The sequence below is a fragment of the Vigna angularis genome, chromosome 5 (genome assembly GCF_016808095.1).
Source record: "Vigna angularis cultivar LongXiaoDou No.4 chromosome 5, ASM1680809v1, whole genome shotgun sequence".
Classification (NCBI taxonomy): Eukaryota; Viridiplantae; Streptophyta; class Magnoliopsida; order Fabales; family Fabaceae; genus Vigna; species Vigna angularis.
In genome coordinates, this window is record NC_068974.1 from 27020173 (window position 1) to 27038125 (window position 17953).

At 33.4% G+C, this 17953-nt stretch overlaps 1 protein-coding gene across 2 annotated transcripts; it reads right to left on the reverse strand.

The window, feature by feature from the left end:
* Positions 1-603: 603 nt before the first annotated feature.
* Positions 604-4033, reverse strand: LOC108339769 (reticulon-like protein B18). 2 transcript variants are annotated; one of them, XM_052877759.1, is made up of 8 exons: positions 3432-4033; positions 2484-2634; positions 2317-2391; positions 2087-2228; positions 1917-1986; positions 1759-1824; positions 1559-1681; positions 604-1030 (listed from the first exon to the last, which is right to left on the reverse strand). In XM_052877759.1, the coding sequence occupies exons 1-8, from the start codon at positions 3922-3924 to the stop codon at positions 858-860; spliced, it is 1293 nt and encodes a 430-aa protein (XP_052733719.1). In that variant the 5' UTR covers positions 3925-4033; the 3' UTR covers positions 604-857. The 2 variants fall into 2 exon arrangements, with proteins under 2 accessions (XP_052733719.1, XP_017432461.1); XM_017576972.2 differs by having other exon boundaries at positions 2484-2637; positions 3432-4032.
* Positions 4034-17953: the final 13920 nt, after the last annotated feature.

Consider the following 17953-nt stretch of genomic DNA (forward strand, 5'->3'; position numbering starts at 1 on the left):
ATTCAGTCGGCTATAAGCCCATAGTAACATATATAATGGAACAAAATATAAACAATAATAATATACATATTGAAATACATAACGCACAAATATCATATCAGAAAAGATATCTAGCCTAGCAGTTTTTAGAGAATATTTCAATTCAATGTACTAGGTTTTCGCTTTTCCATAAAACATATCGAAAAATTTATTTCTCATAAAGGAAAAACGGAATAAGAGTTATATATGGAAGACAAAAACAACATTAGTTTGTTTTGAATAGAGATATATGAGTTCACACATAATTTATTAGTACATATCTCATATTATACTATACTCCTATTGATCTTATTCGGATCTATATTTTGCGGATAGGTGGCAAGATCTTTTGCTCCTTTGGAAGTAAAAGATTACTGTCACCAGAAATGGAATGTTTAATGCAGCAAATATGAAACTTCCCAATGTTGAATAACTCAGCTGCGTTATACATTCATGAGACGTCAGCCAGATTTACTTGCACATGAATTATTAATGTTAATATTTAATACATTTGTGCACTGACTTGAGTAATTTATTGCAATAAAATTACATTAATTATTTTTCACCGAATTATTAATGTTAATATTTAATACATTTCTGCACTGACTTGAGTCATTTACTGGAATAAAAGTACATTAATTATTTTTCACCTAGCTACAAAGACATGCCCCGTCTATCGGTGCAGGATACATTCGTGCTAAGTGTAAAAATATGAATGGATACGTGATTTATTGAACAGGCTGACTAGGACAATTAATGGCTTTCGATTGGCTGATTTTGAAAGCACGTTTTTACTGTTAATTTTAAACTGCAAAGAAATGGCTGGATGAAGAAAGTTTCTAGCATTGGTGCTTTTGTTCAGCAACCACCAGTGCATGCCGCGATTCCTCTTGCTCAGGCTCTGCCACCACTACCAATGCCTGATGCTGTTCCTTCTCTGCCACTTCATCAGCTTCTACATTTTCCATGATATTTTGCCGGAAATATCTGAGTATTACAAGCAATATAAATGCTGCAAAGAAAATTACGTCATAAGAATCAACTCTCAGTACAATGTTGCCATATGTACATGTCACTTTACATCACCAGACTTTGAGACAGAAATAATCTTTTAAGGTCACTTTCCACTAAGTAAATATGGAATTTGGATTTTTACCAAGTTTTTTTTGTGTTTTTTCTATTGTGCTTTTAATATAAACTTATGTACACTGATTTTAATGTTTTAAATTATATATTTTTTTTAATGTATTAAGATTAGTATATTTTAAAGGCATAACAGAGTAAAACCCAAAATCTCAATAGACAAACTGGACTTGTAAATATGTAAGGAGAAAAAGTCTGTATTCAGTAAACACTTTTTTTATATTCCAAGTTAGATGAGATTAGCATTAGGCGTTACAATTTTGGAGATTGTTGATGCCTAAAAAGTCAATTGCCAGACATTTCCGGCAAGACATCATTTTGCAAAAGTCAGTGAACTCATGTCAGACAAATCTAATAAGTTAAAATTACATCAACAAGTAGCTTACTGGAGAGTTACCTGTGCAAATTCGAGTCTTTATTGTAGATAGATTCCAGAAGGTAACAAGCACCGAAGCGAGCACTTTCTTCTTGTGAGTACAAACACTCCATGTGTCCAACAATCGCAATTTCAAGCACTCAACTGCATAGCAAAACCTTAGTGTAAAATCCAAATCTGGATCAACCTAAAATGTTGTCAATAAGAAGCTGGAATTATACCTCGCTGGTTTATCTGAGTCGAATAACAAGAATAAAGCTTTGGTACACTGAAGCTGACAAAAAATCCTGCTCATGTATGTATACAACAAGTTAGTAAGATATGCATTAGTAGAACACAAATATAATGCGGAATAGGATAGAGTTCATGATGTTCTCACCAATGGCACAGAGCCTCCACATTGTAATAAGATGACCATACTCCGCTCCAAGTAGAAGGAAAGGAGCTACCTGCAACAAAAGAGTTAAAATACAATCTGATGAAAAACTAACGCTCAAAAAGAAATTTTGCAAATAATAAGGAAACCAAGATTCTGGTTTAAGAGATTACTCTCAGGGTCATGGACGGTTCTCCTGAAAACAGCTCTCTAGTCTTTGAAAATGCAAAATTTAATGCAGGAAGAATCAATTTTGCAAGATGTAAAATGTCATCTTCTTTCAGCTTGGCAAAACTCCTTTTCTCAATCTGGTTTCTGAACACATTCACACACAAATTCCTTAAGTACGTACATCCAAATTCAAAAGAAAAACAAGAGAATTGCTAACCTAAACTTGTGTTACCTTTGGAAAACTGAGTTTGAGAAGAAGGAAACACCCAACAATAGAATTGCCAATCGCGATATGGCCGAGAAAATGCTGAAATGGGAAGCACGGGAACGTGTCAGACTCTTCTACTAGAGAGACACACAAAAAGAGAAGAAGCACTCAGAGAGAGAGAAGCTGCAGACCTAACGTTGATTCCTTTAGTGAAGCAAGAAGACAAGAAACAAAGACACCCGAAACCAAACCAAAGGGTCGATTTCGAAACATCTCTCCACATAATCAAATCAGTGATCAACGCCCCAACACGATCTAGATCAGCCCCATTCTCTTCATCAGCTTCTAAACATCAAACCAAAGTAAACGCATCAATGCATTTATACTATGTTTCATGATAACATTAAATGAAATCAAATAAACAAAGCAACAAACAAGAGTTAAACTCAGTTAAATTGTTACACAAATCTAGCAAACCACCAAATTTTGTAACAAAAAATTTAGCTTCGTGTGTCAGTATATGTTACCTTCAAAAATGCAAAAATCTGTTCCGGTCTCAAAGAATCATAAAATTCAGTTAAATAACTCATTCCTCATAAAGAACATCCAATTACAGAAAAAAAAAATACATATCTCATAAAACTACCCTCCGAATTTACTGAAATAAAATATAAAAAATTTAATTAGATTTACAAAACTTGTTACAATTAGAATTTACTTTATGAACTACTAGAGCCAGAAATATTTCCTGCCTTTTACTGCAGCACTATCTATCTCCTCATCCAAAATGTTAAATAACAAAAGATAAAAGGGAATTTAGTTTATGAAACTTAACATTTCCATAATTATTCAATCATAATTATATCAACTACTTTTTTAAGTTGACCTATGATTAGTCTGAAGTAAAAGAAAAATTACATAAATTAAACAAATATCTGTATTGGACATATTTACACATCTAATGAAAGTTGATATTGTTATCTTACTCATCAATAGAATGTGTGACCACAAGGTAGATTTTACTATCAAACATTTGTCAGATTAATCACCTAAATAAGCTAAATAGAATTTATGAGCATTCCTAACTAACATTTATAACCTTAAAACCTAATAATTAAGAACACTGCATTTATTCATACTTAGAGATGAAGTTGAAGGTGGTTGAAAAGGAACCAAGCTAAGCCTCTCCTTCCTGTGTCTCCCGCTGTGCCTCCTCTTCTTCTGTTTCACAGCCTCCTCCACCGGACCTCCCTCCTTCTCCTCGCGCCTCCACCGCCTCGAGCTCCTAGGCGACGCCGCCATGTTCTTGCACCGGCGCCGCATTCCTGCGGCCTCCGGCGCCTCATCGTCGAACCGCGCTTTGGATCTCCGCGCGGAAGAAGGGGAAAGAAGGAGAAGCTCCCTGAGCGGAAGAGAGCTCGTCGGAGATCGGAGGAGAGAGAGCGGAGACCGCGACGAAGGATTGGCCGTGGTGGCCGGCGGTGACTGAACACAGTCGATGGAAATTCGAAGAGGCTCGACCGGAACCGAGTTCTCGTCTCTGCGAACCGAACGCGACGATGACTTGGTTCGAGAGCGGTGGTTGTGGTGGTGGTGGTGGTGGTGGTGATAAGGGGAAGAAAAACAATCCATGAACGTGAATGTGAATTTGAATGTGAATTTGAATTTGAGAGAAGTGAGTATTGAATGGTTTAACGAGTGAAGTGTAAATGGTAAATGTAGTAGAGTGGTGCTTGGAGCCGTTGGGAAAAGACGGCGTTTATAGCCGTAACGTTTTTGAAATGTGGCGGTGCAGTTGTAGTGTGGTGGGACCGTTAGGCTCAACGGTTAATGTTAGAAAAGAGCTAAAAGTCAAAAACGTGAGTGTGTGGGTTATGGTAACGTTGGAACTTGATTCTTAGTGGAGTGTGACTTGAAAAAGTGATGATGAGATCCTCTTGAGAGTGAGTGAGTGAGTGAGTTTCCTTTATTATTAAACTACAAAAATTGAATGATGCAAATGTTTCAGAGTACTTCTTCCAAGTTCTTACCAATAGTTGCTTTATTGCAGCTTTTAAGGCAGATTCAGACAATTAGTTTGAGAAAAAAAAATCCTCCTAAAATTTGTAATATGTAGGAAATAGCTTTTTTTTTTTTTCTAATGGATACAAGTAAGAAAAGAGTATTTTAATAGACACATATATGAGTGTTATGTATTATAGTAATATTAATTGTTTCAAATATATGTAATTTAGTTAGATTTAAAATAATTTTTAAAATTTATAATTAATAGTCTAATTTATTTAATTTTTTAATTAAACTTATTTTGTATTAATATTTTATCAGGTAATTTTATTTGAGTTACATTTCAAAATTAATTTTTTAATGGGTTTTATTTTATAAGGAATTTTTTCTTAAATAGTTCCATTCAAACTAAAAAAATAAATAGGAAATATTTGTGAATTTTTATAAATTTCTGTGAATAAAAATATTTGTTCGTTTTTTTTTCGTAGATATCCGATACGTAAGGGAAAGGATAATTAGATGGAATATTTCTATATACAAGCTAAGTAAGTACCAACGGTGTTGTACGGTAATCCCCATAAACTAATTTTAATTTTTAGAAAAGTTTAATTCATCTTTTGTTTTTTTTTTCTCTTAAAAGATTTTACATCAAAATTCTTCATAAATAATTGTTGAGTTGAAGCTTTCTTTTTTATAGTTTAAATTTATTTATTTTTGGGAAACTACTTGTATAGTATAAAATATTAACGGACAACCAACCAGATATTCAGGTAATCTGTTTATATCTTATTCTGTTTATATTTTATTGGGTTTACATCAACTTAGGATCCATAAGGTAAATTATAAATACAAAGCCAGGGCCAAAAGTCAGGTACGTTCCACTTACGCATTATTCACTCTACGCTACTCTCAAATACTCAATAGTGATAATCATTCACTAAACATTCAACTAAGAGCCGAGGCTCCTCAAAATCACACGCCTAACTTGAGCGTCGGAGTATCTTTTGCAGGTACATCCTCCCCCGTGCAGAAGAAGACCGATCGGTTTATGCCAACACCGATCGGCCAATAGCGGGAGTTTGGAAGCGAGCGAGCGGCCCAAACACATCAGCAGGTTAGTCTCTCGGTCCCAAAAATATCTACCGAAACATTTTGGCGCCCACCGTGGGGTCGAGCGTCAAACCCAATGATGACCACGAGGAGCATGGATGAACAACAAAGCACCAGAAAGATGATTAGAAACCATAGAGAAACCAAGACGAGCGTTCGGTCTCGACATCACTATTTCAGATCAACACCAGAAACTTTCGACAAAGTGAAAACTATTTTACGTGAGACGTCATCAACAAGATAAGTATTTTTTGAAATATGAATATTTCATAAAATATCTAATTGCTAATAGATATTATAACAACTATTTTATATAGATATTTTAAATATATATAGTATAATCCATAATCCATAATATATTATATGATATATGATATATTATATATAATATAGTATATAACTATAAATATAGTTACCTAATTATTATAACCGAAACATTTTCTGGCATGATTAAAATAGTCAAAGAAATTGTTATGTGAGAGATAACTATCAATAGCAATATTATAAAATCTCAAGACGGTTTTGATACCCTGTTTATTATCTATGTGATTTATTCGGTGCAATTCATAATATCTGGTAACCGAATCATTTATTATATGGTTATATACCATAATATATATCATCATGAGAATTTCAGCAATAAACATCTTGAAGAAATATATATCAAAATCCACACCATCAACTATGCAAGTGCAGACTAAGATCTAGTCATAAACGGACTTCATGCTTAAAGTATCATGGAATTCAATTAACGAAGGGGAGGTCTCCTATTGCAAACACTGATTGCCAATTTCGTCAGCAAAGTTCATAATTAATGACCTAGGTCGAAGACCGAGCGGTAAATCCCCCTCGGAAGAGAGGTAAAACCTTCTCCAAGCCGAACGGTAAAGCCCGTTCCCTAGGAAGCACTCCTAGGTCGAAGACCGAGCGATAAATCCCTCTCGGGAGAGAGGTAAAGCCCTCACACGAACGGTAAATCCCGTTCACTAGGAAACACTCCTAGCTCAAAGCAGAGGTAAAACCCTCTCAAAGTCGAACGGTAAAGCCCGTTCCCTAGGAAGCACTCCTAGGTCGAAGACCGAGCGGTAAATCCCCCTCGGAAGAGAGGTAAAACCCTCAGACGAACGGTAAATCCCGTTCACTAGGAAACACTCCTAGCTCAAAGCAGAGGTAAAACTCTCTCAAAGCCGAACGGTAAAGCCCGTTCCCTAGGAAGCACTCCTAGGTCGAAGACCGAGCGGTAAATCCCCCTCGGAAGAGAGGTAAAACCCTCTCCAAGCCGAACGGTAAAGCTCGTTCCCTAGGAAGTACTCCTAGGTCGAAGACCGAGCGGTAAATCCCTCTCGGGAGAAAGGTAAAGCCCTCAGACGAACGGTAAATCCCGTTCACTAGGAAACACTCCTAGCTCAAAGCAGAGGTAAAACCCTCTCAAAGCCAAACGGTAAAGCCCGTTCCCTAGGAAGCACTCATAGGTCGAAGACCGAGCGGTAAATCCCCCTCGGAAGAGAGGTAAAACCCTCAGACGAACGGTAAATCCCGTTCACTAAGAAACACTCCTAGCTTAAAGCAGAGGTAAAACCCTCTCAAAGCCGAACGGTAAAGCCCGTTCCCTAGGAAGCACTCCTAAGTCGAAGACCGAGCGGTAAATCCCGCTTGGTTAATGTCGAAGGTCGAGAGGTAAAACCCTCTCGACAAATGTCGAAGACCGAGAGGTAAATTCCTCTCGGTTCCTGTTGAAGGACGAGCGGTAAATCCCGCTCGGTTTATGTCGAAGGTCGAGAGGTAAAACCCTCTCGATAAATGTCGAAGACCGAGAGGTAAATTCCTCTCGGTTCCTGTTGAAGGACGAGCGGTAAATCCCGCTCGGTTAATGTCGAAGGTCGATAGGTAAAACCCTCTCGACAAATGTCGAAGGCCGAGAGGTAAATTCCTCTCGGTTCCTGTTGAAGGACGAGCGGTAAATCCCGCTCGGTTAATGTCGAAGGTCGAGAGGTAAAACCCTCTCGACAAATGTCGAAGACCGAGAGGTAAATTCCTCTCGGTTCCTGTGGAAGGACGAGCGGTAAATCCCGCTCGGTTTATGTCGAAGGTCGAGAGGTAAAACCCTCTCGATAAATGTCGAAGACCGAGAGGTAAATTCCTCTCGGTTCCTGTTGAAGGACGAGCGGTAAATCTCCCTCAGTTTATGTCGAAGGTCGAGAGGTAAAACCCTCTCGATAAAAGTCGAAGACCGAGAGGTAAATTCTTCTCGGTTCCTGTTGAAGGACGAGCGGTAAATCCCGCTCGATTATTGTTGAAGGTCGAGCGGTAAAACGCTTTCAATTTCGCACACGCAGCCTCCCTCAAACTCATCAGTCCTACAGTTAACCACGGCTAAAGCCAAACGCTTAACTCGGACTTGGGGGGCATAGTGTATAGTATAAAATATTAACGGAGTGGTTACAAACAACCAACCGGATATTCAGGTAATCTGTTTATATCTTATTCTGTTTATATTTTATTGGGTTTACATCAGCTTAGGATCCATAAGGTAAATTATAAATATAAAGCCAGGGCCAAAAGCCAGGTACGTTCCACTTACGCATTATTCACTCTACGCTACTCTCAAATACTCAATAGTGATAATCATTCACTAAACATTCAACTAAGAGCCGAGGCTCCTCAAAATCACACGCCTAACTTGAGCGTCGGAGTATCTTTTGCAGGTACATCCTCCCCCGTGCAGAAGAAGACCGATCGGTTTATGCCAACACCGATCGGCCAATAGCGGGAGTTTGGAAGCGAGCGAGCGGCCCAGACACATCAGCAGGTTAGTCTCTCGGTCCCAAAAATATCTACCGAAACACTACTTATTATTATTATTATTTACATTTTATTTCGTGGATTTCTTTGTCAACTTCTGTCCGTTTTATTTTCAATAAAAATATATATATAAATAAGTAAACAATTTGGGTTGCGTTATGAAAATGTTGATCTGCCTAATGTTCTCATGTTTTCTTTAATATAAAAATGTATTTTGGATAAGTTTTACATTTTAAGGTGTTCAAACAATTTTTATTAGATTCTTATTTCGTGTGTATTTAAGGCTCTTAATAATATTAGTTATTATTTTCAACGATAAATAATTCATAAAAATATTATGATAAAAAATAATTTTTATTTTTATTTTTATGAAATTTTTGATAAATATCCCATATTCCTATAAAAATGAAAGTTATCTTGTATAATAACTATGTATTGATACTATATATTTTTAATTAAACTTGATTTTAATTTTGTTTAAATTACTAATACTAACATGTCTTTGAAGCTATACACAAAATGAGGAAGCTATACGTAGATTTGATAAACAAGAAGGGCTTAAGAAAAAATATAAAAAGAAATTGACGAAGCAAGGCAAAGAATGATGTTGACAAGGGAAAGAAAGATTAAAGGCTTCGTTGCTTAGATGTTTTGTTTTCATGATAAAACAAATTCATTGTTATCCTGTATGTTATTGTTTTCATAAGGGATTGAATGTGATTCATGTATTCTAATAAGTTTACATTAGACTATGCATCATGCTCATCAATTACCTTTCCTTTAAACTCAACTATAGTTTTGAAAATCTTTATGAAAAGGATTTAAGAACAAAATAATTAAATATGCCTTTGATAATAATTTATTAAATAGAACTTATTTGAAGAAAAAAAGTTATCACCCAAACAATCAATTAGATGATTCTTGTTGCATTTTCGAACTCAATAACAAAAAATAATCAATGATCTAGAACTTAGTGAAAACACAAAATTTACATTTAATGGATTAACTCTTCGAGTAATCAATTGTCTTTTTTAAGTTTCGTTTTCGAAAATAATAAAGAATAAACAATTATCTTTATAAATAATCTATTAAATCAATATAAAATGAGTTTTCTACAAATTTGTTCTTAGTGTATTCTAAAAGTATTATTCTTATATTTTTTTACAACATTATATACACTATCTAGTTTCGTGAAAAATTCTAATAATCTTTCAAAGAAATTGTTACCAATTCTATGTGAAAAGTTTGTTTTCGAAGGCACATTGATTGATGATAGTTTTTACTTGTCAGGACCATTAAATTCAGATAAAAGTAGAATCTAGTTGTATACAGCTGGTTGGACCGAACGGTTTTTTACGATAATATATAAGTAAACTTTTCAAAACTTTGAGCCACTTTCTGCATGCATTTCTTCTCTCCAAATTTCTGAGTTTTATTTTTCCTCCTTCTCTCTAAAATTCTTCTCCTTCTCTCTACAAATTCTCACCTTTTCCTTCTTCTGATCATCAACCAGGTTGTGCCTGAGTTTTTCCCTGGTGACAAGAGTCTCTCTTTTCACCAATCAAGTTGTTGTTTGGAGTTGGTAAGTTAAACTCATTCGTTCTTTGAAGTTTCTGCATTTTCTGATACATGCAAACATTGTTCAGCTTGCATGTGTTCATCATCTACTTCTCTGAATCTGTTTTCTGCCTTTGATCCTCTGGTCGATTCCTTTTCACCGATCAGAAATTAGTAGATTGCCTTAAAAGTTGCTTGTTGGTTAGTCAACATTGTGGAAGCGTAGAAGTGTCTGGTTTATTCGAGGTAAGGGAAGCTAGTAATTTAATTATGTTTGTTTATGTTTGAAATGATTGGTTGAACGTGTGCATGTGTGAATAATTTGATATTGGCTGGATTTATGTGTGTTGCCGAGACCTGTGAAATGGTTGAGAAGTTTTGTAGTGATATTTTAACTTAGTGTTGTTTGGTTTAATATTTACGTTCAGTTTTAAAAGTATTCATTTTCGATCTCGGCAGTCTTCGGGTTGGTATTAACGTTCGTTCTTAGTAATATTCGATTGGATTATAGCGTTCGGTCATACACTAGTATTCGGTAGTCATAGCGATCGGCCCGCTCGGTCATATACTGATTGGCCGCTTGGCCATGTTTAGGTACTCGGTCAGTAACTGAGTTTGGTCTCTTTAGTCTTACCCGTTCCTGAGCGTTCGGCCTTAGGTGTGTGGATGGTTTCTTGTTAAGCGCTTGGTCTTATACTGGCAGTAATGCTAGTGTTAGCGCTCGTTCTCGGTAGTGCTCGGTCTTGTACTAACGCTCGTTCTCGGTAGTGCTCGGTCTTGTACTAACGCTCGTTCTTGGTAGTGATCGGTCTTGTACTAGCGCTCGTTCTTGGTAGTGCTCCGTCTCGTACTAGCGCTCGGTCTGAGTTATACGCATTCTGTTTAAGTTTTTAAGCGTTCATTTTAAACTCTTAAGGTTGGGCTAAGCTCCTAGTGGCCGGTTTTTCTCTAGTGATCAGCCAGTAATTACATTAGGCAATTTCTTCAGTTGTATCTGTTAGGGACCGTTTGATCCTATCTTTTGGGTAGTGTGAAGGTGTCCAATCTCTAACATTCACAGGTTCTCTTTGTCTGAGGAGTGAAAATATAACTGATGAATGACTGTTTATGTTAATTTATGAGAATTATACTTTCAAAACTGTGGAAGAGAATTCCAAGGAGGAATATCTCATGGATGGTTATGGAATTGTAAAGTATGAATATGGATATTGCTAAGCTGGCGTTCATCCTGAAATTCTATGAGTATCATTCTCACATAGAGAGAGATATTTCATTTGTGAGAATAGCAGGAGGTCCTACTACCTTAGGGTGCCGAGGTAAGTATTGTGGGATTAACCTTGGGTAGTAGCTTGATTGGTGTCAGTTGTTACACTACCACAAGTGCAAGAACGACTGTAGCTACATATTCATACAATCTGGATGGTCAAGTCAGGTGTTCGATGTATGCATGATTTGTGGTGTTAGGTTTGTATATGATTGCTTGTATTCGATTTTTGCATGATGTAGTGTTCGGTTTCGTACGGTCTGAACTTGCATGAAATGTATTCATGTGTTTATAATTAATTTACATTAGCTTACCCTACTTTCTTGTTTTGTCTTGTATTGTTCGTTCGGTTACCTTTTCTTTTGCAATGATCATCCTGTGGATGTGAGCAGAAGGCGATGAGTGTTCGGTGGAGCAAGCGTTGGAAGGCGAGGATCCTGCTACTTAAGTTAGGACCGCTTGGTCATTAGTTGTATATAGTTTTAGATTGGACCGTTCGGTCAATAGGCTTAGCTTATCTTTTGTAAACCGATCGGTTTATACAGGGTGTTGTATAACCATTCGGTTTATGTCTATGTTTTGTATCAAACTTATGGTACTCTGTAAAGTGTTTTAGTTTTATGGTTATTTTTGGATAACTGTAATGTTAAATACTTTACTAACTCTTGGAGAACTGATCTATCATATTGTTATATGTGATTAATCTATGATATAGTATTATGCTATATTTTTGGGATGTTACAATATTCTATTGTGCTTTATTATTTTGGAATGTTGGTCATTTGAAATTATCTCTTTCGAACTTTTTTATGATCTTTTTCTACCTACGTTTGGTGATTTTTTTTAAAAATAAGTTTGTGTTTTAGCTTATATCTTTCTTTTTAAGTTTTTCAAGAAGTGTATTCATATCTTGAACGATTTCATGTACTACATGTGAAGTGTGGCTGTAATCAAAATTTTACCAAAGATAGTATAACCAATTTTTAAAGTTAAAATGATTTAACTACATGTAGATTATTGAAGAAGTTGAATCTATATAATTTTTCTTTTGTTTCTCCTCATTTTGATCTTTTATTTTTCAATCTTGACATATTTATTTTTAGATTTTTGGACTCAAATATTCTAAACCAACTAATTCAAGAATTTTTTTCCAAAAATATATTAATCTTTTCAAGAGGTTTTAAAGAGCCCATGAGGCTTAAAGAAGAATAAAGAAATTGTAACCAACACTAAAAAGTCAAATGACGACAACCAATTATAAAACAATAAGACTTCCAACCATTTTCTTTGACTATAATGATTGAACTCATTTCATTTCATTATATGGTGTCCATGATCAAAATTTTAAAGGATATCATGACATCATTTACCATCTCAAAACCCTTTGAGCTCAAATGTTCATTAGTAGTGGTTGAGACAATGTACAATGTAAAAAAACTGTAAAAACACTAACAAAAGTGAGCTTTGATTGGTTTAGCGGTTTGCTCAATGGATCCATAACCACCTCTGAAGAGGAGTTATATAAGTTATCAATGACATGTGACTAATAAACTTAAACCTCTAAGATTAAATGATCCTTTTGGTATCCAACAATACGTCAAAAAACCTTTCAAGGAATATTTAGTTAATTTTGTAGAAACATAGTAAAAATTCTAAAATTGAACAAAGGGATATTTATGGATTCCTTGTAAAATAATAACTATGTGGAATTTCATTTGACTAGTTATTTATTCAAAGAAAGGTACTGAATATGACAAATGTAAGATCTTAAGCAACATAATTGGTTCTTACCCCAACCTTAGGGCGAGCTCAAGTGACCATCGTGTTAGAACTTCAAGTATGAGTCTAAATCCCACATTGGAAAGAAGTGAGAAAATAGAGCATCATATAAGATTGAAGATCCATTAACATATTGTCTCAAGGTCTTGGGTAAAGAGTGGTGTTATGTGGTTAGGCTCAAGTCTCATTGATGTTGTATCTCCTAGTAAACTTCCTCCTCGATAAACCCAACAATTGTTATCAAAGTCAGGTTAGGCTTAGATGAGTACAGTGGTCCCGTGGCGAAGTGTGTCCTTTTAAAATGAACAACGGTACAAAAATGGATATTCGAATGCTTCTATTGGAGGGGGAGTGTACCAATGTGGAAGGGACTTTCCCTTGAAGGGGAGATTGTTAGAACTCCAAGTGTGAGTCTAAGTCCCACATTGAGTATAAATGAGAAAGCAGAACATCATATAAGGTTGAAGATTCATTAACCTATTGTCCTAAGGTTTTGGGTAAAGAGTGATGTCAATCCCTTGTGTGGTTGGGCTCAAGTCTCATTGATAGTGAATCTCTTCCTCTATAAACCCAACACATCATCATTTATATAACATTTATGGGTTTATATATATAAAGGAGACATATCACCCTAAATGCTAGTAATATGGTAAGGTGTTGTTTTGTAAGTCGATCACGATACTCAGCCATAAAAGTCATAGGGGAGCCAAATAGAGGGGTGACATTGCACACCTGTCCCACTAACACCACTCCCTATATTTATGCTATAAGAAAGATAAACGATTATTGTAGTGATTGATCATTGATTAGATAACTGCTTTGCAATTGTAAAGAAAGGGGATATCAGTCTCCTATAAAGGAAGGGTACTTCCCTTTAAACATGGGACTTTTGAATACAAATATATAATAGTGTAGAATAACCAGAACTAGAGAGAAATAGAGTTATCAGTAAATAAAGTAAGTGTTCTCATTATAAGCTTCTACTTCAAGTTTACCATTTCAAACCTTTTGAGTTCAAATGTTCATAAGTGGTGGTTGAGACAATGTACAATGTAAAAGGTTCTTAAGAACTTTGGCAAAAGTGAGCTTTTAGTGGCCTACTCAATGAATCCATAACCACCTATGAACAGGAAGTATATAAGTTATCAAAGGCTGAGTTTGTGACCAATAAACTTAAATCTACAAGATTAGATGATTTATTTGGTATTCAACAACACGTCAAAGAACCTTTGAAGGAATTGAACAATTGATGGACTCCTTGTCAAATAATTATGTGGAGTTCATTTGACGAGTTATTTATTCAAAGAAAGGTAATAAATATGACAAATGTAAGATCTTAGACAACGTAACATTTTGAAGTTGAGAACAATATTCCATAGCTTAAGGCTCACTAGCTGTATTAAAAAAAACAAAAAAATTAGGTTGTATATCACTAAAAGGAAGGATGAATTAGTATTTTAAAAAATTCTTATATTATTAATAAACCTCAAAAGCTTTGATAGAATCTACTAAGTTAAAAGATCTGAATTAATCAAAATAAAGAAATATATCAAGATGTAAAAAAGAGACGAGAATAAGAAGAATGCAAAGATATTTACAAGTTACTTTAAATCTACTAATTCTATATCTAGTTACAACCACTTCAATATCTTCAATCTAATATAGACTACTTTCATATATTGATAATTGACAGTACAACCACGTTTCATATGTGAAACCTATAATAACATAAAATATGATTTAAATATCTTGAACACTATAAAGAGATATCACCTAATGCATATAATTATTACACAATACAAAAAATATAAATCTTCATAAATTTTTTGAAAAGAAATCACTCAAAGTAACATAGATCCAAGAAATTAAGATCACAACGAATTAAGCAACAATGCAAAAAATGACTTGAAATGAAAAACTTTCACAACAGATGTAAAATAAATGTTTATTAGGTTTTACGAACTTTTTTAATATAGTAGAACGTTTTTTTTTAAAAAAAATCAATTGATAAACTAAAGAAAGTACTGTAAAAAGTTCATAGAAAACCATTGATGAGAAAACTTAATTGATTATATTTAAACATAATTGATTACATGTATATCTAGAAAAAAAACTTAAACAAATTAATTAATTATTTCATCATTTAATCAATTTAATGTGAGTTATGAGATGATTAATTATATCTTCAGTTAATTGATTATTTTACTATTAATAGATTTCATAAATCCAAGCTTAATTGATTATTTCATAGATAATATATTAATCTCACATATGATTTTTTCAAACAGTTTGAAAGATAATAAATTATATAACTTATGATAATTGATTATGTTAAGTTATAATAAAATAATTTGTTATAAAAACTTTTTAAAATATGTTTAAGTTTGAACCGATGCTCATGATGAATGTGATGCAAACTCTAGCTTAATCATTAATTCATGATTCATACTCGATACATTTATGCTCATCATAAAAATACATTAGGTTAAATTTATTTTTTCAGAATTTTTATTATCTTGATCAACAATATCTCATTTTCTCATTTTTTTTTTTACTTTTTTATGATGACCAACATTTCAAAAACACCATATAGTTTATAGTTTTTGTATAGTGTGATATGCACAAAGAACCATATATTTTTTTTCTCCCTTTTAGGCTTTAGTATATTTTTTCTCCCTTTCCGGCTTTAGTAAAAATAATATAATAAAAAACAAAGATATGAAATAGAAATTATTCTCATTGATTGATAAGAATGTTGAATCTAATGAATTAGAAAAAAAAAACACGATAAAATGATAATCAACATCACAACTTAAGACAATGATAATCTAAAAAAAATCATAAAAGATAGAAAACACAAATCATAAAATCATAAAGAAATTATGCAAAGATACATGTAATCACTTCATCAATTTTCACCTTTGGACTATCCTTCTTTAATGTTTGTCTTTCTTAAATACTTATCAATACTAAAAAAATTTCATCTAAAAAAAATCATAAAAGATAGAAAACACAAATCATAAAATCATAAAGAAATTATGCAAAGATACATGTAATCACTTCATCAATTTTCACCTTGAGACTATCCTTCTTTAATGTTTGTCTTTCTTAAATACTTATCAATATTAGAAAATTTTCATCAATTTTCATCCAAGAAAATATTGTAACGTAATTGTTTGTCAATCTACCAACTATACATTTATCTAATTTACTTAGTAATGTAACTTAAAATGTCATACTTTTTAAGTATGTGCTCTAATTCTTCTAAATTCGCCTTTAGAAGATTATCATTGTAGAAAAAAAAACATCACTTTGTTCAACAACCTCATTCATTGAACTGTATTTTTGTTTATCTTGTTTGAAATAAACAAAAATTATTAATACTTCATTTATAAGATCCACCTTGTTATGCTTTAAAAAACTTTAACAGTAAAAACAAAATAACAAATAGGATAAAGGGTAAATCATCTTGTCTTATGATATTGTCTATTATAATTCTAAAGTCTATTTGTATGGTGATTTTAGAGTATAGATCATCAACATATCTTTTGTGATCATTTAAGCATTGTACAAATTTATGTTACTACAAAAGAAATAAATCTCTCACATTTCTATACAACATGTTTTGAAGATGGAGAACATTTGGATTTGGATATCCTAGACAACCTTTGTATAAACCAACTTTATCAAAAGCAATTGATACCAATGGTAATTTTGATTTTACCAAGTTTTAATCACTTCTTTCCATATAAATCTTTACACATTATCTCCAAACATTTAAATTTAGAATGAATGACTTCATTCACCAACTTGATGTTAGCACATAAAGACCTGACCAAGTTTGGGTTATATTCCCCATCCACCTCTACAAAAGTCCATAATTCCTAATTTCTTAGCAATTTTTAGAAATTCACTTTCTTTGAATGAACTTATATTAAATACATATGAGTTTAAAGACTATGATCATTCCATTCATTCATAACAACACTTTAAACTTTATATCATAAATTCAACCCTCCAAAGATGTTGGTTGGCTTTCCTTAACAATAGGTTACTCCACTTACAAGTATCAAATTTACTTATTTTTACATATGATTTAGGCACTTAATGCATACAACTTTGATTAATTTTTATAAACCAAGGTCCTTACCAACTTATAAATGTAGAATGATTATATGTAGATAATATACTAGAATTTATTGACTTAAGCTTACAAATTCTCATTGCATCAGTAGAGATTAGGAGCAATTAATTTGCTAAGAGCAAGAATTTAGAGTTGAGAAAATTAAGGGCTGAAAAAAAATTCAAATGTTTACCCTTAAAGTTGGGAAAATTTGTGACACATTGAGTTAAGAAGAAAGCCTCAAAATAAGGAAAATGGAGTTGAGCAAGGTCTAGAGAAGTTGAGATTAGAAGAAATTTTCAAGAGGAGGAAAAACAAAGCTAAGTGAATTGCAAATAAGCTAAGCACAAGAAGAAACACTTAAAATGAGATAAAACATCTATTGAAAGTATTATATAGATGTTGAACACAAAGAAAATATTTAAGATAAGGAATACGTTATCCGTTGAGTAGAGCATTCACATGATAAGTGCAAGCATCTAGTGAAAACATATTACCTTGACTTTCTATAAATAGAGAGAAAATTTGGTGGATTAAGAGGCTGAATTAGAAAAAGCTTTACATTGTTAGAAAATGTTTTATCTATTGTTGTTATATTTTAACTTGGATTCATTGGAATATTCTACTCGTCATGAGTGGCTAAATTTCATTATTTTGGAATCTAATGAAATTGTAACTTTTATGTACTTCTTGTTTCATTTATGCAATCATATTTTTTTTTCCACTTTCATTTAATTTTATGCTTTATGCTTGACCATAAATGAGGCAAATGTTAGGAACAAAGTTTTATCTTGAATTGTCACTAGTTTGAATCTTAATGCAATGATTGAGTAACTTTAATGCAAGGAATTAATTATTTGTTATTAGATCCTTAGAGAATCATGATTAAGTTAACATGGTTAGGCTTCAAAGGATAGTGAAAACTATTATATAATTTTATGTATGAACAAGAAGTATATATTAGTTTATGTATAGTATAGAGCCTGAAACATGTAGTCATGACGGGATGAGGTGATCACAAT

Bases quoted from the DNA above. Each gene is read 5' to 3' on its own strand.
- LOC108339769 (XM_017576972.2), bottom strand. From the start codon at position 3,924: ATGGATTGTTTTTCTTCCCCTTATCACCACCACCACCACCACCACCAC. The intron at 2,392-2,483 runs GTCTGCAGCTTC...TTCCCATTTCAG, and splicing joins ACTAAAGGAATCAACGTTAG to CATTTTCTCGGCCATATCGC. The intron at 1,031-1,558 runs GTAACTCTCCAG...TTTTCTTTGCAG, and splicing joins AAAGACTCGAATTTGCACAG to CATTTATATTGCTTGTAATA.